Source organism: Papilio machaon, chromosome 3 (assembly GCF_912999745.1).
Source record: "Papilio machaon chromosome 3, ilPapMach1.1, whole genome shotgun sequence".
In the NCBI taxonomy this organism is placed as follows: Eukaryota; Metazoa; Arthropoda; class Insecta; order Lepidoptera; family Papilionidae; genus Papilio; species Papilio machaon.
Genome location: NC_059988.1, coordinates 620,863 through 644,580, shown reverse-complemented (window position 1 = coordinate 644,580; position 23,718 = coordinate 620,863). Strand labels below are relative to the sequence as shown.

General features: G+C 34.3%; 1 protein-coding gene across 1 annotated transcript in view; it reads left to right on the top strand.

Annotated features, from left to right (window-relative positions):
• LOC106719643 (neuroligin-4, Y-linked) overlaps nucleotides 1-23,300 on the top strand; it is a 36,427-nt gene extending 13,127 nt beyond the window's left edge. Inside the window, exons 2-12 of the mRNA XM_014514020.2 lie at nucleotides 3,136-3,695; nucleotides 8,584-8,739; nucleotides 13,195-13,392; nucleotides 16,226-16,342; nucleotides 18,708-18,833; nucleotides 19,836-19,974; nucleotides 20,337-20,549; nucleotides 20,864-21,002; nucleotides 21,782-21,933; nucleotides 22,057-22,215; nucleotides 22,292-23,300. Of these exons, the coding sequence (XP_014369506.2) occupies nucleotides 3,245-3,695; nucleotides 8,584-8,739; nucleotides 13,195-13,392; nucleotides 16,226-16,342; nucleotides 18,708-18,833; nucleotides 19,836-19,974; nucleotides 20,337-20,549; nucleotides 20,864-21,002; nucleotides 21,782-21,933; nucleotides 22,057-22,215; nucleotides 22,292-23,135 (2,694 nt within the window). The 5' untranslated portion in view covers nucleotides 3,136-3,244 and the 3' untranslated portion in view covers nucleotides 23,136-23,300. The remainder of the gene's footprint in view (nucleotides 1-3,135; nucleotides 3,696-8,583; nucleotides 8,740-13,194; nucleotides 13,393-16,225; nucleotides 16,343-18,707; nucleotides 18,834-19,835; nucleotides 19,975-20,336; nucleotides 20,550-20,863; nucleotides 21,003-21,781; nucleotides 21,934-22,056; nucleotides 22,216-22,291) is intronic.
• Nucleotides 23,301-23,718: the final 418 nt, after the last annotated feature.

Here is a 23,718-nt window from a genome sequence, read left to right as displayed (position 1 = left end):
GGGAAATTGTGCGTTTCGTCTAACGAGTGTGCATAACTAATTATAGTCCACGTTCCCTCCACCCTTTTCTTATAAGGAAATGATGGGAAGGGGAAGTTGATTTGGCAGAGGATCCACTTATCCGTTGATTAAAATTAGACAATGTATCAGCAACTGTAGATGTCCATTCTGCAGATGGCATTCGGTGCTCGTCTTGCCACCTTATAATATATAAAAATATCGAGGGTTCATAAATTAAAGAACAAATGTAGAAGTAGAAAAGTTAAGTCAAGAAGTAAAATTTTAAAATACTAACTGACTTTTTTTTAGAATAAATAAGCTATCACTTGACCACGATCTCAACTGGTATTAAGTAGTTAGTTTTTTTTTTTTTTTATAAGAGAAGGTTAGTAGTTAGTTAGTAGTAGGGGCTCAGTTCTCCGCAACTCCACGACAAGCGCGTATTTTGCGTGAAGGCAGGCTGTGGGTTACTCCAGCCAGCCCAGCTCGCCAAAGAACCCCAGCACTGGTATTAAGTAATTAGGTGGCCATTAAAATAATTTCATTGTTCGATTCACTAAGCAAAAGTAGTTCAGGTCTCAGGTATATTTTAGAAATGACAATAACCCTAAAAGTTTTCATCTACTTGTGAAATGTTAAAATAGATGTGCGACCCCATTTCAAGTTCTTGAATAGAAAATCGTTCCTTAGGTTCGACGATAAACGTAAATATCTATCTATACGATAGAGAAAATTTATAGCCACTGCTTGTAGAATTTTCAATATTTTACGGCTTTATTATTCATGGTGATTCAGTTTTTAATTTGTTATTTTTAGATTAACTTTTAGAACAAGAATTCTTAGTGATGGAAAATATCGTGGTGCAACCTGCACATATCTGATATAAATTCAAAGATATTTGTGAGGTTAATGAACCCGTTCTGGGCCAGCGTGGTAGATTATGGCCCCACCCTGACTTAGGATGGGTTCGAGCTCTCAGTTGGGACGTCTAGTGAGCTGTTGGTAGAATAAGTGTTTCTATATTTATGTTACTCGTATTTATGTAACATATACGTTGTAAATAAAGAGTAAATGAGCATATTTGCAACCTTTAAATGCAAGTGCAACATTGTTTTCAAGGTAATAAAACCATAGAACGAATCGTCGAAACAATAAATTTCAGTACCAATGTAGAACAGATTAATGCTGTAATAAATATTTGTGGAGCACGGTATGAGCTCGCTGCACTGTAAAAGTACGTGCATTAAATAGCGTGGATGCGGTATTTCAATTTGTCTCCGTACTGTGTTCTCTGTGAATTAATGCTAGGACGACAACTACTGGCTTCATTACCCTACGGCGCCGTGAATACTGACTTGTGACGTCACGACTTCATTGAATACGAGCTGTGAGCCTGCAATTTCCCGCCCAGACATGCCCGCGAGACTTATTGAAATTCAAACGTTATTGAATGCAGACGGAATTAATATTATATATCCGTAGTTATTTTTCCTATGGATTCAAGATTAGAAGTTATCCAAATTTTTATACCAAATTATCTCTGTCAGTGGTTCACTTTGCAATGTGTGCAAAAACAATGTATTAAAACAACATTAACAGTAGTTATAACGAAAGAAGTTGAATATATTACTAATATTATAAATGCGAATGTTTGGATGGATGGATGTTTGTTAGATGGTATCTCTAGAACGACTGCATAGATCTCGCTGAAATTTAGCACAAATGTAGAACATAGTTTGGAAAAACACGTAGGCTAATATTTAAGTTAATTCGGCATGTACGGAGTCGCGGACAACAGCTAGTATATAAATAAGAATTTACAGATGCTCTCTGCACTACACCGGTCCATAAAATCCAATAAAGCGATAATTTAAAATGTCACGTATTTCAGCACAACGCAATATGCAAAGTGCTGATAGCACAAAACAAGCGGTGTCGTAGACTAATGCAATGTATATTTGCGTATCGCCGGCCGGTAAACCGAACACGAAATGGTAATTTGCCGCCATACCTCATAAAGCTCTTTGATTATCCTCTTTAATGAAGTTTGAAACTGTTTGATATTCGAGATTGTTGAATGACGGCGTTGAATTAACTTGATCCGAGAGGTATTTTTCTATCAAATGCTTTGTTTTTAAGGCTTAATTTTTTTGTTGCACGAACTAAACTCTCTAAAAAATATTTACTTGTGTAAAGCAATATATCTGCAGGAGTTCTATTTTAAAATGGAAAATACTAAACATAGACTTGATTTTCTATCGGTACTTCCTTCATTATAAGTTTAATTAGGATATTTTAGGATAACATAATAAAAAAGGAATTGATTAAATATTAAAAAAGAATTTCTCTGTAAATATTACTTCGAGATTATTAACAGCTTTTCTCGCTTTAACCCACTTTTCACTTCGTCTTATCTACACTCAAGTGACAGGTGTCGAGCTTTTCGCGTAATGGCGAAGTCTACTTTAGAAATAGTTATTTGTACAGGTTCATGATTTGAAGGAAATTAAAGACGAAAGTGAGAAAAAAGCTATCATACAGAAACGTACGGTCATCCCTTACATTATCATTGAAAAGGACAGAGCAAACGATATTTTTTCAAATATGTATTTCAGAAGTGGAATGGTGGCTTTAACATGGTGTTTTTTTTTGGTAGCCTATTCAAGTAATACTTCCCCTATCCAGTCGCATGATTCAAAAATAACATATATTTACTTTTATCTTTTTCTCAACCTTTTAAAATATTCTATCCGATAAAACATATGTGTAATAATACGACAATATTTCGAAGTGGCCAATAAAACGTAAGTCTCGTATGATTGCACGGCATTTAGTAAATCGTCACGTAAAGTGATCTTGCGTTGGACGTCGCCTACAAACAATAATTCCTTCAGTGCGATTTCATTTTACGACCAGTCTCGCACGTATCCTGCGTTTATCTCGGACGAAATTTATGACCAAAATAACTCTACTTCTAGATATGTAAGCCTCACTTGCTTACCTCTTTGTAGATTTGAAATTTTGCTGTATTTGACCACTTTTTCATGTAACATGTGATTCAATAAAATTTCTTTATCGCAATTCAAAGCTATTTAATTATAATATAATGGTGTTAATCAAATTATTTTGTTCCAGAAAAACCAGTAAATGCCGCGAAGAAAACATAACAAACGGCGAAATGGACGACTTATAGCAGCGGGCAGACGCGAAAGATACCTGGGAGGGTGGCGGTGGAAACGGAAAGATGTTAATACTAGTGATAGTTCATTTTGTCACGCTACCTGTGATAACTTGGAGACCTGTCAAAGGGGATACAACAATGGAAGATAAGAGCCAATCGTTAATCAGCTCTAGGGTCGTCAGAACTAAATACGGTGATATTAGAGGATTTATAATGACACCAGAATCGAGATTTCTAGAACCAGTCGAAGTGTTCCGTGGAGTTCCTTATGCATCTCCTCCAGTTGGTTCATTAAGGTTTATGCCTCCAGTGTCAGGAGCGCAATGGTCAGGAGTCAAAATTGCAGAAGAATTCAGTCCGGTCTGTCCTCAAGTTTTGCCAGATATAAGGAACGAAACGGCAGTATTGAAGCGGATATCAAAAGGGAGATTAGAATATTTGAAAAGGATATTACCATATTTAACGAATCAATCGGAAGATTGTCTCTACCTAAATATTTATGCTCCCGCTCAAGGTAATTATAATTTGATGTTGTATTTTCGATGTATAAATTTAAGGTCCTATCACGAATATTTACTACACGCACCTTCGTAATGTCATCGACTAAATATGTCAAAATTGTATGCACAAATTTTAGTTAAAAATGTTGACGATTATATTACAAAAACACATTCTTACGAATGTTCGTGCTAGGTCCTCCGGAATGTAGATTGAGTGCCCTCTTGAACTGGGGTAAATCAATAAATGCTTATAAATATTATGAAAAAATAATGAATAGGGATATCAGGGTATAAATAATACTACAAATTTACATGTGCACGTTTTATCGTTTGTTTGTACATCATTTTCACTTTATAGTGAAACTAATTGGTAGAATAAAAATAAGACATTTTACCAGATAATTTTCATTCAGATAATTTTATCTAGGGCTCTACAAATTGACAACAATTTATTTCCTCAGGCTGGAATGTTAGCTAGTGTTTGTAGGATTACATAAAGCCTGAATTAAAATTTTCAAAGGACCGAGTGTTCAACTGGCGTAATTTTCAAAAGAGCTTTATCCTTGGAGAGAAAAATCACTTTTATGTCTCTGTAACGAAATTCGGACCGAGGGTTCAAGGATTTAAATAGAACCCCCCTCTCCCACTCTTAACGGAATTAAAAATAAAGTGGATGAATTTTGTCATATATATCACAAGCGTTGCTAATTGGACTGTCTTTGTAACAAATGACACAAAGAACCTAATTGGTTATGTTGTTAATTAGGAAAACGCTGTAGTTTTTTCCTGAACAAATTTTTTCAACATAATATATTCCTTGTTAGTGCGCATTGAATCTTAAAATCTTATTAGCATCTAACTATCTTATTTTAATATTACAAATGCGAAACTTTGGATGGAAATAAAAATGCTAGCTGTCACACAATTCCAAAACACCTGAACGGATTTGGATGGAATTTGGAATAGAGATTTTTTACAGTTTGTATGTAAATTCTAAATCTTCTTTGGTCCTTGATGAAATACTTTAAAGGATACTTACTCATTTTTTTAATTTCATACTGACGAAGTCGCGGGTGAGTGTTTTCTTGGAAACATATTTTAATACGTTACCGCGTTGCAAGACAAATTTTCAAATATTCGTAGCGCTGTTTGGATTTGTAGCGATTTGTAGAGCTGATGTAGCGTTAAATGACGTAGCTCTGCTATATGATATTGTAACGAGGAATATACTAAAATATCGTATTATAGACAAGCGTCTTCGTAGACCGCTTGTTACGTTATTGCTACGCCCGCGGTAATACCGTATAAAAGTTGAAATAATAATTAAAATTAAATGTCCGATTAATACCTTGCTACAGTTACTGGTGATTGAATGAATGGATTGAAGAATTTTAAAAATAGAAGATTGATGGCCGTTAGTTTTGTGTTTTAATTTATTTTAATTTTGATGCCTATAAATAGGTGTGACGGAATAATTTTCATTAATTTCAATTTGGAATATTATCTAAGATTTTGCACAAAATTCTGTGAACATCAACTTAAAATAATGATAATAAAGTGGCTAATGTAATTGCAGCACAGTTTTGCGACACACTTTTACAGGGTAGTGAACTGGCACATGTGACCTGATTTGTCGCCAGGTAAAGAACTCTAGGCTTTATTCGTGTCGGTGAGTAATATGAGCAACGATACTTTTTCGTCGTTGAAATAGTCATAAAAGTGAACACGCCCCTGCCTCAAAAAGGCGAAAAGAAGCTATGCATCGTGGTACGGATATTACGTTGAAATCCACCGAATACGTTTTTGTACGTCTGCATGGTTTTGTCGACTAGAGCTTTTGTCGCGAACACACGTCGGAATTTCACGATTGGTGCAAGTGTTACTTGTTTTAATTTATCGAGATACATTGTAATAACAATATCCTAGTGTCGCAAAATGCCCGAGTATTATTACTCATTAATAATAAAAAAATCACTAGTTATTATTTCGTGACAATTCTTGTGAATACACGAATCGTTATTTCAAGTAGATCGCCTCTTTCCAACACTTGTACCATACACTAATTCGCTGTCATCTTTTGGCGTAATTTTGGAAGACCCCTTATGCCAAAAAGTAGGATTTTTTGATAACCCTCACGAGGAGTGCAATTAGCAGTTTTAAGTAGAGTGCCTTGTTGGGAGAGAGACTGTAAGCTTTCGTAAACCGCACGCTGGAGCGGTCATGTGTTTCTACCTACTGAGCGTAAGATTTGAAACTTTTTTCTTCATAGTTGTGTAACTTTAATTTGGCGTATATTTTTAAATTGTCGAAGAAAAAATTGTAATTTTTATCAAGTCCATGTTAAAATCATTAAAGGTAAAATTTAACGAATCATTGTTATTGGAAAATAATGATGAATTGTTTACATTATGAAAAAAAACTATTTTGATTGAAACCATTTCAATGTCAAATGAGAATTGTAAAACCATGTACTAATGTTCATAGCAAATGAATTATTCAGTATATCAATATTAAATACATTCAAATTATTTAATCATGTGAGTTATTTAAATATTAAAACAAGAGTCATATTTATTTTTATAGTTGATTGATACTGAAGGGAAAACCGCAATAGCAATCAGGTCGACCTTTAGCTCGGTATTCCCTCATTATCGGATATAAATATCAAGGTGTGGTAGCACACACAATGGTTAACAATGTGCAGACAGGTTTATAACTATTTTCAAATATTTATAACAATTTTCAGCTCTTAAGATCATTGTAAGTAATCCTAAATACCGGTCTGATCTAAGAATATTAACAATTGATTTCCACTGCCTTAAAAACTGTAAAAAAAAAACAAAGAAAACTAAATGAACTGTCACTGTCAAAAAAGAAATTCTTTTTTTTACATTTCGAAAATGACAGTCATAAAATATAATGAAATACGCTACGCTGCTCTCCAAAATATTTTAAAAGATTTCATTTCGACATAGAAACTTTCTTATTTTCAATTTTTATGTTAAAGTAACGAAAATGGACGGAGTGTATTCAACAAAACCCAGATTTATCCTTTTCTTTAGATCCATCACGCCGGCGATAAGGCTTGCAGACTTTGCCAATTCGCGCTGATACGGGCTAGTGCGGGATCGGGGGGTTCTTTTTTGTTCTCACTGCGCAAAGAAATCTGAATAGGCGAGCGGAACGTGTAAGTTTTCACGAAAAGCTATACTTTCACAACTGAAACACATTCCAACTGTACTTTATTTAAATTTAGAACACAAACGAAAAACTTTTATAGTTTTGTAAACCTCAATTTATTATAGCAATAAAGTGTTACTTTCAGAGTCGTTAACGAATAATGGTGACGACCCTTAGTGTGGAATTATTATGTAACTGTATACTTAGGAACTGCTTTAGTAAACATTAAGCTACTTTTCAGTATTGCAGTCGGACGTGTTTGTTTAAAAACTATTGTTTATATAACTATTACTTATTTAGATTTTCTATCAATTGTAATTTTGATATTAAAAGTTCAAATTTTTAACAATAAATGATAATGGAATACGAATAATAGAACGAATATTTTGGTTTAAAAATAAAAACCCGGTGCATCTTATTTAAGTAAATTACTTTTTTCCATTGTGATGTAGAAACAATTGTTTTGGACTATTATTATAGAGTTATTGTACGATTTTATTTTTATCCATAAAAATATCTATTGGAATTGGTTTATTTCATTTGATATTTAAATTAATATAGTTAAATTACTTATTCAGAAATATCATTCATGTCAGAATTACATGTGTGTAAATTTACACAACCCTATTAAAATGTAGGTCACACGACAGTCTGTCTCGTCCAGTTAAATTCCCACACGACGGGAGAGGCTGACTTATATCTGACTTACATTTAGGACGTATTAGGTAAAAGGCTGTCAGCTTATTTCAGAAAGCTGTTATTATAGATTAAAATTAGAATCAACAGTAGAATTTGACTGTTAAAAAACTATGCTAAATATCTGTTTTTCTTCAAAAAGAATAAAAGAAATCTAGACCTATCTGATGAATTTAATTAACGATTAGTCATTTTATATACATTGACAATCTCTTTCTTTAATTCAAATAATAATTGCAATTCTAGAAAATCTCATACTTATTTAACATTTTAGTACAAAGAAGCAAATATTTCATCGATTGTCCTCCTTTCTGGTCTCGCGATTGAATTTTCGTAACAAATTATATTTCTCTTGATATGCAAAACTTTATAATTTGAAATTCAAAACGAAATTAATATTTTCTTTGTATCGAACAAAGAAAATACTAACTATCCATTCAGTTTAAGTGATTGTTTTAAATACAGTTTATTATTCATAAAGCACGTACAAACTTTTTTTTATTATTAGGCTTCAATACTAAACACATTTGTTTAACTTAATCGCAAACCACCTCTTGAATGATTTTTCACCAATGGCTACCGACTGACTGAAAAAAATTAAAAGTCTCTAATCAAATAAAAAAATCTTTGAGGTTGATAACGTATCTTATTCACGTCATTTATAGATCATCGTAAACTGTTAGAAAGCGATTCTGGTCTGGTACACTTTTGACTTGATTCTACCTATACGAAAAATAAAGTTACAACGAAGTATTTTCTAGAATTAGAAGCATGATTGTTCATTTGTTACTTATCGCACAAGTAAATAGGTGTTTTAAGATTGAAAGTTTGTGCCGGCTTGTGGTTAGCAGCGAAAATGAGAGTGTACTCAAGTGTGTGCCTTGTAGATCCACTGCGGCTGGAGAAAAGCGTGGGATGTGCCCCACCCCCATATACCTATAGTTGTATAGTTTTGTTTCAAACTGCCATTAAGTTTGAATGACATTGTATACTGGAATGTATCTTAATGGTAGTGTGTGTGTACAGCAGGCGTGCGGGACGCTGCGGCTCGCTACCCCGTGCTGGTGTTCGTGCACGGAGAAAGCTACGAGTGGAGCTCTGGCAACGCGTACGACGGCGCCGTGTTGGCCGCGCACGCCGGTCTTCTCGTCGTCACCATCAACTACAGACTGGGCCTGCTTGGTAATTATGTATTCTACTCGGGTTTTCATTGACAATACATCTGTGTACAGAAATATATTTTCACGTGTCCTTTGTGTGTGGAAGCAGTGGAAACTTATGTTAACTGAATCCTGCACCAACAGCCCTCTCTTAAGTTCAAAAAAAAAGTTGGATCCTACTCTAAGTTAGGGGTGACTAGGCCTTAGTCAACTACGCTGGCGCAGTGCGGGTTGGTAACTAATAAATCCTTTAAAATTTTCCTCTTACTTAAACGAATATTATGACGGCTTCTTAAAATCGTATTAGTGTTATAGATGTACATGTATTAATAAACTAATTACGTAGTCAATATCAACCATTATCTATAATGTAATTTTTATACATATAGTACTGCATTTCTAATTATCATTTCAACGAAGTATACTGTAAGTTTACGTAACACCAAAGTGACGTCATGGTAAATGTTTTTCAAATAAACAGAAAGGCATAAAATCAATCAGTAACAATTTGTTAAGCAAACATTAAAACTATGATCACTGCATCGCATGTTATACGTCAATAAAACCACAACTCTTTGCTATGACTCAGCTTTATTAGATCAACCGAGTTCCGACGCGTCCCACTAAAATATGTTTGCAAATGTAACCAGTTTTATCGAACGAGCATTTTACGATCTATTTATGTATTTAATCGCGTTTTATGTGACAAAATGTATTTTATGTGCGTAATATTAAATGTAGTCTAATACTCGAAGTGTGATTAACGTAAGAAAGATTTTAGGTGTATTGCAAGAGCTATTGAACTCAAAATATACTTATAAATATTGGGGTTGCTAGTTATCTAAATAGAGAAAAAGGTTCCATTATATATGAAGAAGGTTGTATATGGAAAACTATAAACCCCAAGATGCCGAAATTACGAAAGTTAAACCGTCTTTTGTCATGTTTAAAAGTTAGGAATGATTTTATGACAGCCATGTCTTGTAGGAAGTGGCCCATCGTTGGAATGCTTTTGATTACGTGGCAATTATGTTTACGCCAGAAATTTTGTGTCGTTTGCGTAATTTTGTGAAAATTATTTGCGGTATGGTGGGAGAACTTGAGGAATTCCAAAACATAGCGGCGCTTCTGAAATGTTAAGCTAAATTTACGACCATATTATAAGTAACTGAAAAGAGGGTGGGTGTTACATTGTTATACTTGGGTTAAGTTTCTTCGCGGTTTTGCATAATATTTATAAAATAAACTAGACGGTGAAATGTTCATTTATATTGTTTAAAAGTGTTTTGATCAATTTTCAAATAATAATGCTGAATAAAAATCTCTCTCCATAATATTGTAGCCAACAACCGTAAAGGAAAACTGAAGAACCATGAATGGTTTGCGTTGTAAATTCAGATATGACTTCTAATGAGATTTATTAAGTAATGTTATCGTGTTGACTTTCCTTATGGAAAAGAGCAGGGAAATTATGATGGTTTAATATAAATACGAGTATACCTATTACTAAAATGTCGAGACAAAATAATTGTTATTTCAGTGTTGCTTTCGTCATATAAAGGAAAGGGGAATTAAATTAATTTGTTAACAAATCCGCTCCAAATGAATCATTTAAGAGCGCTGTCGGGGCGCGGGAGTGCCAGCCTCGTTACTGGCCTGTTATCTTTCTATTGTTATGTAAATTTGTTTAACCAGTCCATTCATCTTGTTTCCTTTGACAAAAATTCCTTTGGATTTTTTCCCTACTTATTGTTAACTCTCTTTGTGATACTACTTTATTACTGCGTCTTAATTAATTTTATATATTTCCTTCTCGAATTATTTGTCATTTTTCTATGACAACCAAAAATTTTATAAATTTTATAATCTTCAATAATTGATGTATATTCGATATCGTATAATAAACTTTACGAAGCTTAAGTTTATAAAAGGCCACAATTATACTGTAAAATCTATATATATAATATAAAAGAAAGTCGTGTTAGTTACACTATTTATAACTCAAGAACGGCTGAATCGATTTGACTGAAAATTGGTAGACAGTTAGATTAGAACCAGGAAACGGACATGGGATAATTTTTACCCCGTTTTCTATTTTTTATTCCGCGCGGACGGAGTCGCGGGTAAAAGCTAGTATGTTATAAATAATGTCTATAATGAATTATTAGTTTCAACTCTAAAACAAATGACAATCCTACAATTGTAAAAAGATTGTACATTTATTCCACCTATTGAAGTAATGTTTTCCTATAATACTTCGATACGAATCAGATAAATGTACCGATTGTTTTCGAAAAAATATGAATTTCTAAGTAGCAATGTCGGTATTAATTTTTTTTGGTTCTATTTGAACCACTATCGTTGATTACTAAAATATCACCTATTGTTTTTCATTCGTGAACTGGGTCAGCGCTCTTCAAATGCGGTATCTTCGCTTTTATTTGTGCATTGAATTTCTATTTAAAATTAAACATTTCAAGAGCTCATTTTGATATTGGAATAATGGTAAAAGCTAAAATATTGTACATTGGAATTACTAATATTATTTATCATTATGTTACTTTCTTTTTACGCATTAATTATCTAAAAGATTAAATAACATAACGCCCTTCGTATAATACGAATCTTTGAAAGTAACATTGTAGCCTTTCGTAGCGAGTATGACGTAGCGCGTGCTACGTACACAACGATGATTTGTCGACGCGAGATGTCTATTTGGTCAGTACAAGCATAGCGACTACAATCCTGACTCTTATTTAAACCTCCGACATCTTGAAACTCACAGCGACTTTTCTCATCACATTGTCTTGCGTAATTTATTTATCAACTAAAATAACCAGATATTGAAAATTAACCTCGCATTGTGTACGAAGGGCCTAAGCCACGGTTGCAATAACTTGTTTCTTACCCACGTTTGATAATAATAACAAATGCCCGAAAATAAAACACTCGTTGTATTCTTTACGGAGTTCAATTTTGTTTGCCCACATTTATCATCATCCAGAAACCTATTTCTTTTTATAGCCACTCTTATCTTTGAATGGCCCAAAGTCGTTAAAACGAAGTAATAAACTCCGTATTACATTTTTGTATCCTAACCTTCTATATCTTATTAATTAAGAAAATGTTTTTGCTAGGAAATATCTAGCCATTAAGACAGTAATTTATGTCAATTTTAATACCATTTTTTAAATAAATAAAATAATTAACTCAAAAAATAAGTCGTAATGTTACGGAAATGAAAACATTGTTTGCTTGATCGAAAAGAAGAAAAACTTCCTTTTCTTTTGAGGTGTTGCCTAATGAATACAGCTTACGAGATCTGAATCACAAATAAGCTGCTAAAAGGTACACTACGCAAAGCTACGAAAGCTTTAAAGCTTTCCTAAACTTTTAACGGGGAAAGTAATTGATGTATGTCATATTTAATTTATCTGGCTTAATACCGCGTTAAACCTTACTTTCTTCCAAAACCATAACTGAAATGAAATCTGTAACATAAAATATGTAAAGAATGATATGTTCCAAAAAAAAAGTATTATTTACAACTGAACTGAATAAAATCTACTATTATAAATAACAAAATATACATTTACCAAAGCCACTCCGGGATTAGCTTCATAAACATAACATGTTTATGAAACTAAGCCCAGGAAATATGCAAATAGACGCCGCCATTTTGGTTCGATAAACTACCGCAAACGGGCCACAATAACTCTCTCTCGCTCGATTACATATGCGTTACAAAAGAAATGAAATATTGTTTTGCAGGTTACTTCCAAATGGATGTCAGTTTATTACTAAAATTAATTCTAGTATAAGGTTAAGTCCGGTAGGAAGTACTCAAATAATATATTCAAACAGCAACAAATTTTTAATGTATTTAAAAGAGAAATTTAAATAGTACAAATTATTGACAGAATGCTAGCCTCAAAATTCAAAACTATGATTTGGTGATATAAATAAACACATTCATAGATTTTTCGTGTAACGATTTATATTAAGGGTAAATTTTTAAACGTTTACCGGTTAACTAAATTCTGGTATTCCTAAACTTTACCCACATTTTTGTTAGTCGTTTGTCTTATGTCACCAACACATCACACACACAACTCACGCCTGTAACCCAGAGGGGTAGGCAGAGATCACGGACCTCCATTTAGTGTGGCCAAATGAACGTCCGCAATCCACTTTTCGCCATTTCGGGAGATGCAACGTGACTTGTGGCGAGCCGCGTCGCCGTATGTTTCTCCCGGGAATTCAAACAAATCACTATGTTTTCCTTCACTGTACCAACGTCGGATATATGTACGTATGTAAATCGAAAATAAAAAAGACATTGGTACACGCCGGGATTCGAACCCAGGACCTGCAGATCGCAAGTCAAGTGCTTAACCCCTGAGCCACCGATGCTCTTTCCACATGCCAACACATAATTTGTATGTTAAAAAGTTTTAATTTATATCCTGTGTACCAGGATTCCTGAATCCCCGCTCCGATGAGTTCCCACGATCGCCAGCTAACTACGGGCTGATGGACCAGATCGCGGCGCTTCACTGGATAAAGGAGAACGTGGGTGTATTCGGCGGAGACCCGACTAATGTAACCCTCATGGGACATGGGACCGGCGCAGCGTGTGTACATTTCTTGCTTACGTCACTAGCCGTTCCAGAAGGTTAGTACAATGTTTATAATATCTTTTAGTTTTTTACTTCGCTAATTATCACAGTGTTTCTAATAAATTTGTACGAGTAATATGTACGTATTCATGTCTCGGTACTGAATCGAATCTGGTTACTTTAAATTCACAGTTATTCCATTAACCATTACACCAGTAATGGCATCCATTTAATATTGAAACGTATCCGCTGACGGTGCGTACTCAGCGGTACCTTTATTTGGTTATAGAATACGAAGTAGCCTTTCATAGTGTTTCTCTACAAACTATCCTATGTAAATAAGATCCCACAGGCACTCTGCTTGTAGACTTTATTCACTGACGCAAATGCTTACTCAGTTCAGGTAACTCGGTTGCACAACTAATGTTAGTTTTAGAAATTTATAATTTTACTACGCACGTTTTATGATACATGTCATCAACATCATCTCCTTGACCTTGTCCCACTTACGTAGGGTCGTTGCACCAGGTTTCCGTCCTCCAAATCAATCTGTCTGCCGTCAACTCCATTGTCACCCCCTTCTTGATCATGTCACCTTTCACCCAATCCATCCATCTCTTCCTAGGCCTACCTCTACCGGTGTACCACTCTCATACTTAACGCTCTCTTTGCAACATGCGATTCTTCCCTCCTTATAACATGTCCATACCACGCTAACCAACTTCTCAATTTTTCTACTACCGGTGCTACTTTCAGACTTCCTCTAATATACTCATTTTGTATCCTATCCACTCTTTACACCACACATCCATCTTAACATTCGCATTTCCGGCACATGTACACTCTTTTCATCCGTCCCTTTAACAGCCCAACATTCTGATCCACACATCATGACAGGTCTTACGCTGGTTTTGTAAATTATACCCTTTATTTTGAGGGAAATTTTTGAGACGCATATTAACACTGTGACCTGTCGCCATTTCATCCATCCCGCTTTCATTCTATTTTTCACGTCACGGTAACGGTCACATGTGTTGCATGTTGCACATATTTAAATAATTACAATGTTTTAAAGTTATTTAAGGTTAAGTAGTTTCATCGCGATCTGTTTTCTGATTTCGGAGGTTGTCTTATCTTATAAAAATGATGCTAGAATATTTTATTATTAATATGATATAGTTATAGTTGAAAATAAATTAAATCTTTCCACGAAAGCTTGGCTAGTGATTTTATTATTCTTCCTTTAATGACCGAAGCGTTTAGTTCAAAGTTGGAAAGATTCCAGCGAACTGTTAAGTATGAAAAATGGTTACAATGAGATGACTCCAAAAGACCCGCTTGGACTTACATATTTAATTATCTAGTCATATTCATTTATTACCTTATTATCTATATAATATACATTTTATAAAAAAATAACAAAATATATTATATAAAAAATGGTACCACCGGCTGCGGAATCCCATGAATCAAGCAACCAGTGGTGAGGGCTACAGAGACAGGAACCTCCTCACTATGTGCATACATCTGCGCATATTATCTACATAATTATGTGATTAAGAATCTGGTGTTACAGTTACTTGATATTTTTTATAATTTTCGTTATATATTTAACACTAATTCCTAAGTAGTTATATTTTTCAACTTTCTCCGACTTTATAGTATTCTTAAAATAAAATAAGTAAAATCTTAACTTATCTTTTTATGAATCTCAACATTACTAATATCAATTATTTTATTTACCACTCAAAATGCACTAAAACTGATTAATGCAAATAAAATATACTTTCACGGAAACTTAATAACATACTTTACGATACATATATGTCACATAATATGAGAAATTTTCAACGTGATCCGTGACCCAGTGTCGACGGAATATTTTATTCAGTCGCTTGGAGACGCAATGCATCTCACATTTTACACTCAGGAAATGCAATGAAATGAATATGATTCACTTTAACGTAGCATTATTTGTAGAGAAAGAAACGCTACGAGATAGAATGGACTAACTGCCATAATGTATATTTACTAAATAAATAATATCTCTACTAAATTAAAACCTAAAACGATTTTGATTACAAGGGATCTAGTGTGACTGTTCATGAGATAGTTTTCGAAATGTTCTGGACAAAATTTCATACAAAATTTGTCGAATACTGTTTCGTAACTGTCATGAAAATATCCGTGATAGGCCCTCAGAAATATTGAGGTATTCAAATATCATGCGGTTCGGAACATCGTACAAGTCCGCTGCACAGATTATCACAGGATTAGAACTAAGAGGGTGTATGGGGATGGAGGTTAGAAACGTCAAAATATTTGAAAACACTAATAAGAAGTTATACAGATAGAAGTGACTCAATTAGATGAACACACCATCATTGTATTTTTCGGTAAATATAAACAGAAAATTAACTTATTTAAAAAAATAATAACAGTACATCCACAAAGCTATCCATACATGGGATAGTATTGGAGCTAACGTTGATTTATGATTCAAACAAAACTGTATGAATGCGTTTCTCGCTCCAATTCCAGTCCCCATTTGAATATTTCGTGAATAAATAATGCGTATTGTTTGTACGATAGCTTATTTGAAAACAGTTCGATAATAAATTATAACAATTCTTTTAGCGACTGCGATCCCTATTTACTAAATAAAATGTTGTTTACACTCGTAAATATATATAAGTAACTATAGTGGTGTCATTGCAAACATTCAAAAACGGTCCACAGATTATATTGCCTTACTTTTGAGTCCAAACGTCCAAAAATTTGGCATAGATCTAGAACATAGTCTGGAATAACACATAGCCTACTAATTTTTTTTAATTCCTCGTGGACGTAGTAGCGTTCGACAGCTATGAATTATAAATTTGTTCGCAGGTCTGCTGTTCCACAGAGCTATTCTAATGTCAGGCTCGGGTCTAAGTCCCTGGTCTTTGGTCGCTGACCCTAACAAATACGCCACAATAGTCGCAAGACACGCCAATTGTTCTCCCGGTAAGGTGCAAGAATATCCACTTTGTTACATAATTACATTGTAGTGAAACATTAACTGTGTGTACCTACATAAATTTTTCGACAGAGGTATAGCAATGAAGGCTTGGAAAATCTCTCTTGTCCACACCAACTTCTTGGATCAGGCCAAAAGGGATCCAGATAAAAAAAGAGAGAAGATTCATTTGTTATTTATGTATGTAAGAATAATAAGGAATAGTGATGTACAGTCAGCTTCATAAATATAGTGGCAGTCAAGATATCCAAATATATAGGAACACCTAAAGTGATCAATTATATAAGTACAACCAAAGTCATCAAATTAATTGAAGCATCCACTCTGCTCAAAAACACCGGAGCGTTCACATCGTCATATATATGAGTACATTCAAAGTGCCCATAATTATAGTAACAGACATAGCGTCAATAGTAACGAAGCATCGAAAGTATGCAAAAATATCGTAACATTAGACAAAATTGAACTCTATCTCTATTTACTTAAGATACACTTTGAAATATACTACTTCTGTTAAATTCATTTGACATTTTATATCAAAACATTTTTTTCCTATTTACTTCAAGTTTACGTCCCGCATGACAGATAGGTACGAGATAGATAAGCAATATCAAATTTTAATTTGTCACCATATATGCCAGTTTGGCCTTACGGCTTAACTGCTCGCTGTAATACGCAGTTTTGGCGATTCGAATCCCAAACTTATTTTTACATTTTTAAGGTTTTTAATTTTATTATCAAAGCGTTTTATAAAATTGAACTTTATCGCAACAATTATTGGTTTCTATTCGACATCTTTAAAAATTAAGGAACCACAATATTCCTTGTCCCTTTTTTTAACCGAGACGTCATTAGCATGTTTTTTTATTGTTCACGTTTATTATTGTAAGTTTCGTCATTAAATTCCGCGCGGACTGTCACTGGCGACATCGAATACGTGTAATAAATCTATGCTTGGAAAATTCTACTGCAACCGGGCTGAAGATACCTAACAGGAAGAGAAAAATGTTTTGATACAAATTGTCAATTAATTTAACAGAAGTTGTATAGATGGCCGAACCTAATCGTTATTAATTTTATTTAAATATTTAATACCCCAAAAATAAAAATTTAAAATTGTTTTTGTTAAGTAAAAAACATATTCTAAGTAAATTACTAGATTTTTCCTTTTCATTAAAAATAAATCAAGCTCTATACATATATTGATAATATTGAAAAATAAAAACCTTGTAAGCCTGGGATTCGAACCATTAAACTTACGTACTGCGGCGAAAATAGTAAAACACTGAAACTAGCACATATTGTGACAGAATAAAATTTGATATTACTTACTAGCTTTTACCCGCGACTTCGTCCGCGCGGAATAAAAAAAATGCTCACAAGATAAAAAGTTCCTATGTCCGTCTCCTAGTTCTAAGCTACCTCCTCATCAATTTTCAGCTAAATCAGTTCGACCGAACTTGAGTTATAAACAGTGTAACTAACACGACTTTCTTTTATATATATAGATAGGTAGATTAGGTATCTGTCATGTATCGTCAATTTATAAATTTTAAACGTTAAATAAGAAGAAAAATGTTGGGTTGTCCGATAAGTTCGTGCCCATTTTTAATGGAAATTTTAAAGGCCCTTAAGTTTTGGCATACGTCTTTTAAATTATATTTGTTCGATTTTATAGCAAAACGTCTTATGTATTTCGGCAAAAATTAAGTCAATCAGTTTTTATAAAACTGATAGAAAAGAACGAATCGTGTCCTACCATTTGTCAAAATATGGCTGAAGTTAAGTTTTTCATTATGCATGTGTTATGTAAACATGTCATATGTTTTCAATAATTGTAATATATTCGGGTCTATTCTAAGATACCTATTGAAAATCGGAACGAACTTATTGGACAACCTATTATGTTGATACAAAGCGTCAAATGAATTTAACAGAAGTAGTATATTTCAAACTGTATCTTAAGTAAATAGAGATAGAGTTCAATTTTGTCAAATGTTACGATATTTTTGCATACTTTCGATGCTTCGTTACTATTGACGCTATGTCTGTTACTATAATTATGGGCACTTTGAATGTACTCATATATATGACGATGTGAACGCTCCGGTGTTTTTGAGCAGAGTGGATGCTTCAATTAATGTGATAACTTTGGTTGTACTTATATAATTGATCACTTTAGGTGTTCCTATATATTTGGATATCTTGACTGCCACTATATTTATGAAGCTGACTGTACCAGGATCACATCAAGCGGAATCCATAAATATATGTCTAGTTATGAAAATGTTTTAATTGATATACTACAATTTCTCTCAGGAACATGAATAACTGACATTTATTTTCATACAGATCTGACGCCACCTGCTCTCCTGCGGTGTTTACGCGAGCGGCCGCTAGAGGCGCTGCTGTCAGCGCCCGTGCGCGCACCGGACTTCTCGTACGCATTCGGGCCCAGCGTTGACGGGGTTGTCATTGGTAAGAATCCAGTCAACCAAATAGATTTCAATTAAAATTAATAATTTTATTATTGAACCTCGCAATTTTTTGTATTAACGGCATAATCTTCATAACACATAACGCCCAATCAGTCTTCTATTTATTTACTTTGCTATATTTATATGTGTTTAGTTAATTGAGTATTTGTATTTCATGATTGTCAAATTACGTAATCTTACAAGTGTGGCAGCACAGATGTAAATGTTTTGACTTTATCTGCATGTTTTAAATTCAATACGTAAACGTAAATTTGAAATGTTAAAGTAAACAATTTGAAACAAAATTATTCTTTAATATTAATAATTCTTGTGAAGCATGAAAGTTGTGAAAGTTGTAGGAAGCTATTAAAATCTGACGGGGAAGCTCAAATCAACAATGATTTTAGTATTCTTGTAATGTGGCGGATTTCCAATACCAACTTTTTCATACCTCGAGTGTTGACAAACGGAGCGCGTTCTCGATGTTATTAAATTTTCTTACAAACTTTTCTCATTTTATTTGCTTGAGCTTCCACGTTTTCATCTCGCCTTCTTGTCCCATAACATTTTTCTTCCTGGAAACTTTCTTTCTGGAATTCTTAAACAAATTGTATTCTTTTGTCAACGTATTAATTTTACAATACAAACATTCTTATGAAGAGCCTTAAATACTTCGACAATTTTTCAAAATAAATTACAACTTACAGTTGTACTTAATTATGTATAAGCCAGTTGGTTACAAAATAATATTACAATTCAAAATTGCATAGAAAAATAATTAATAAAACATAAAAAATACAACTTTATATTGTTGTCGATTCACTTGTGTTAATACAGAAATTCTTAACAAATCAATTTTATGAAGAGTTTTCACTGTAGTATAAATTAAAAGTAATATTTTCAACCCTCTCAATATCTTAAAAAACAAAAAAACAAGGACATTAACATTCTCTTAAATAAGACACTTGAACATAAACTTCTAGAATGATCTTATAATTGTCAGACACAGGTGATCTTCTAATGAATCCGGAGAACGCTTACGATTGGGGTGGACAAAGCCTGCACACCGGAGGCAAGCAGACCGCAGTCAACATCATTAACGCCGTGCTCATGCGCAAGAGCGCAGTCGCTCAACTCACCAAGTCAGTAAGATATTTAGTACTTTTATTGTACTATAAGAAAGCAAAGCGTCAATAGACTAATGGTTAAGCGTAATGGCATCCGATCATCTGGTTGTAGATTCAAATTCATATTGGGCTTTAGAGAGTTTGCAAGTAGTATTAGTAGATGTTTTTTTTAATACAAAAAAGGTATGGTGCTATTACTTGATTCAGAATGGCACACTGTTCAAGAAAGAATCAAGTATACTACTTTATTAAAATTCTTTTCATATATCTTGGCGGCCCAAGGCCGTCCTGCTAAACCAATAATTGTGTTCTGCGCAGCGACTCACGCGAAATAGAGAGCCGCTAAGATATGTGAAAATTCTAATAATTCTAAACAGGTATGACTTGATGCTGGGAGTGACGAAAGCAGAAGCTTACTTCGCGTTCAGCGGTGACGACGTGCAGTACGGCATTGAGGCGGACAGGCGCTCGAAGATCCTCAAGTCATTCGTTAGAAATACGTACAGCTATCATCTATCTGAAATTCTAGCGACGATTATAAACGAATATACTGATTGGGAGAAACCTGTGCAACATCCCATCAATATCAGGTAATGGAAATAGTCTGAAATTGCAAAAATAATTGACTAAATTTAAAATCTAATAGATTTCTAGTTAAATAAAATAAAAACGAATAATATGTACCTGTCACATAAAATAAATAAAAATTTATCACATTTTAAAATTCGTGTTTGTCGAGAAAAATTTGGTTTTAAGAACTTAACAGCTATTATAATCCTGTCGCATCTAATAATCATTGCGACGACAACATTAGAACAGACTGTGCAACCTATCTACACCTAAACTCCGACAGTTGTTTTTAAAAATATGGAAGTATACAGCAACTAGAAACGTTTATTATCAGAGACGAGACTCTAGAGGCGCTGAGCGACGCACAGGTGGTAGCGCCGATAGTGCTAACGGCGGACACGCACTCGGCACTGCGACGTAACTCCTACTTGTACGTGTTCGACTATCAGACCAAGTACGGAGATTATCCGCAGGTATGTATCTAAATAAATAATTAATATTGCAAACAAATACTTTATTGGATTGAATTTCATGTAAAAAGACTGTAAATTGTGGCAATTATAAAAACTGTACGTTTAACAATGGACTTGGATTTTTATTTTTTGTAAAGCGTTATGTTTGTACTTATATCAAAGGTTATAAACTGAATTCTAGATATAGGAGTAAGCCTAGTATCAAGACAAGTGTATAATTTTAAATGACTTATATTATATTCCAAAGCTTGTGTTAAACTGCTCGTAAATAATTTTTAATAACTTCTCACGTCATATTCAAAGTAGATTTTACTGCCGGAGAAGAACTTTTATGTCTTGAGAATAAAGTATAAAAGTCTCGTTTGAGGTGTGCTAGGATGGTAAAGTTAAAACTACTATTAATAAAGACAGCGAGCTCTCGAGTTACCTCGTTTGCGGAGACGGATGTTTCACTAACAAGATAGTGAGCCAATTACTTGGTCAGGCACCTACCGACCGGCTTTCATTTATTACCGGAACCTAGTTTTAAAATAGGATGGTATCGACTCTTAAAAAATTAAACGTTAAATGATGTATATATAGCGTACGGTAACAATTTTACTTTTTTGATATCATTTTAAGAGTTTCCCTAATTATTTGATAGTTAATATGAGCAGTTTTAGGTATATAATGTTTTGTATTGTATATTAACCACTAAACATATGTGCCAAGTAGGTCAGACTCTTGCTTTTGAATTGCCAAATCAAATGCTGAGAATTATATTCATGTTATTTCAATAGCGTCAAGGCTGCATACATGGTGAGGAGTTGCCGTATATATTCGGCGCGCCACTAGTTGGCGGACTGGCTCACTTCCCTCGTAATTACACTAAAGCTGAAGTAGCACTCTCAGAATCAGTCATGCTGTATTGGGGCAATTTTGCAAAGACTGGGTAAGTTTAGAATACGATTTTCCATCAGAAATATTTGAAGTAACGAGAACAACAAAATAATTTATATACACTAATCAAACATAAAAAGATTTTACTATTTCAATGTTGACATTTGATTTCTAGCAATCCAAATGAAGCTCAAGAAAGTGATCCAATAAGAGCCGGTCGACAAGAACGAGTAAGAATGAAGAATATGGAGTGGACTGCCTACGAAGCAGTTCATAAGAAATATTTAAACATAGATATAAAATCGAAATTAAAGAACCATTACAGAGCACACAGGTAAATCACAAATGCTTTTTAATATCTTAGGGAAGAGAATAAATAATTGATGCAACTATATAATGCTTGTTCTCAGGCTATCGTTCTGGCTAAACCTTGTACCGGATTTACATCGTCCTGGGGGAGAAGATGTTCCCCCCTCTCATCATCAGCTCGAGCACGAAGATACTTCCTTACAGCCCACTATAAAAACGTTCACACCGCCGTTTAAGAAGATCACTGATTTGATTCTGTCAGAGACAGGGGTTGCTACAAAAGTACCGGTGCTAGCAGTACTAAATGTTACCTCGCCATTGAACTTCAACATCGGTGGATTAAACCCACCAACACAAAGTCCGGAAGTACACAAATCAGACGCAACTACTTCGCCGCCACCTGAAGATGGGTTCGCGGCCTATTCTACCGCTTTGAGTGTTACTATTGCAATCGGATGTTCTCTTCTTATTTTGAACGTATTAATATTTGCCGGCGTGTACTATCAGCGAGATAAAACGCGAATGAACGGCCAAGACGGTAACATAAACGGATCTCATTTGAAGAAGCGCGTCGAAAATGGTCAGATGCCTAACAATATCTGCGGTGATCTCGAAGGAACATTGACCTATCAGACGAGCCTCAAGAACGATCCGGCGACTATACTCAGTCATCATCACACGCACTCTCATCATCAATTACCACCGCCCGAATTTGCCGATTTGCCGAGCAACAATGTAGCGAGCATGGCAACTCTGCCGCGGGCACCACCGCCGCCAAAATTAGGGAAGACTAATATAAATACATTAGCTAGCGGTCAGCTGCAAGAGAATCAGCCTTTGCTGTCCGCTCATCAGATACAGATGATCAACACGAATACACTGACGAAGAAGAATACGCAGCTGAACGCGAAGTCGAACGTGACGATGGAGGAGCTGCGCGTGTGACGTCAGCGCGCCTGACTGCAACGCGCCGGCAGTTGCAGTGACGTGGTGCACCACGACGAGATCGTGTGACTTCAGCCGGACCTTCTCGAGAACGTCACGGACTATATTTAATTGTTGACGCTCTCGGTTATAGAAGGTTAAAAACACTGTGTTGTGATGTGAAACATTTAAAACATTTCCTTAAAATTAGTAGTAAAAAGAAACAAATGCTATAATAAACTTTTATAGTGTCACGTACTAAAAAGACGTTAGAGGTAACACTATGTAGTGAAGTGTGTGAAAACATTTTGTGACTTATATAACCATATCTAAACAATTGGATTATAGAAGTGCCGGTGTTTTAAATCGAACTTTAATATATGTTTATCATTATGTAAATGTTTGTAAATAACATTAATGGTTAAAATTAAATTTATGTACATAGTTGTGTCAACAGTTCAGCCGCATATCCCTCCTACTCACCGTAATTGTCGAGTTAGAATTTAGCATTTAATTGACACGTAATTGGTATTGTCTCTATTTCCTATTAAATTATACTTTAAACCTCAATATATAGCACGATTTTTAACTAATTATCTTGATA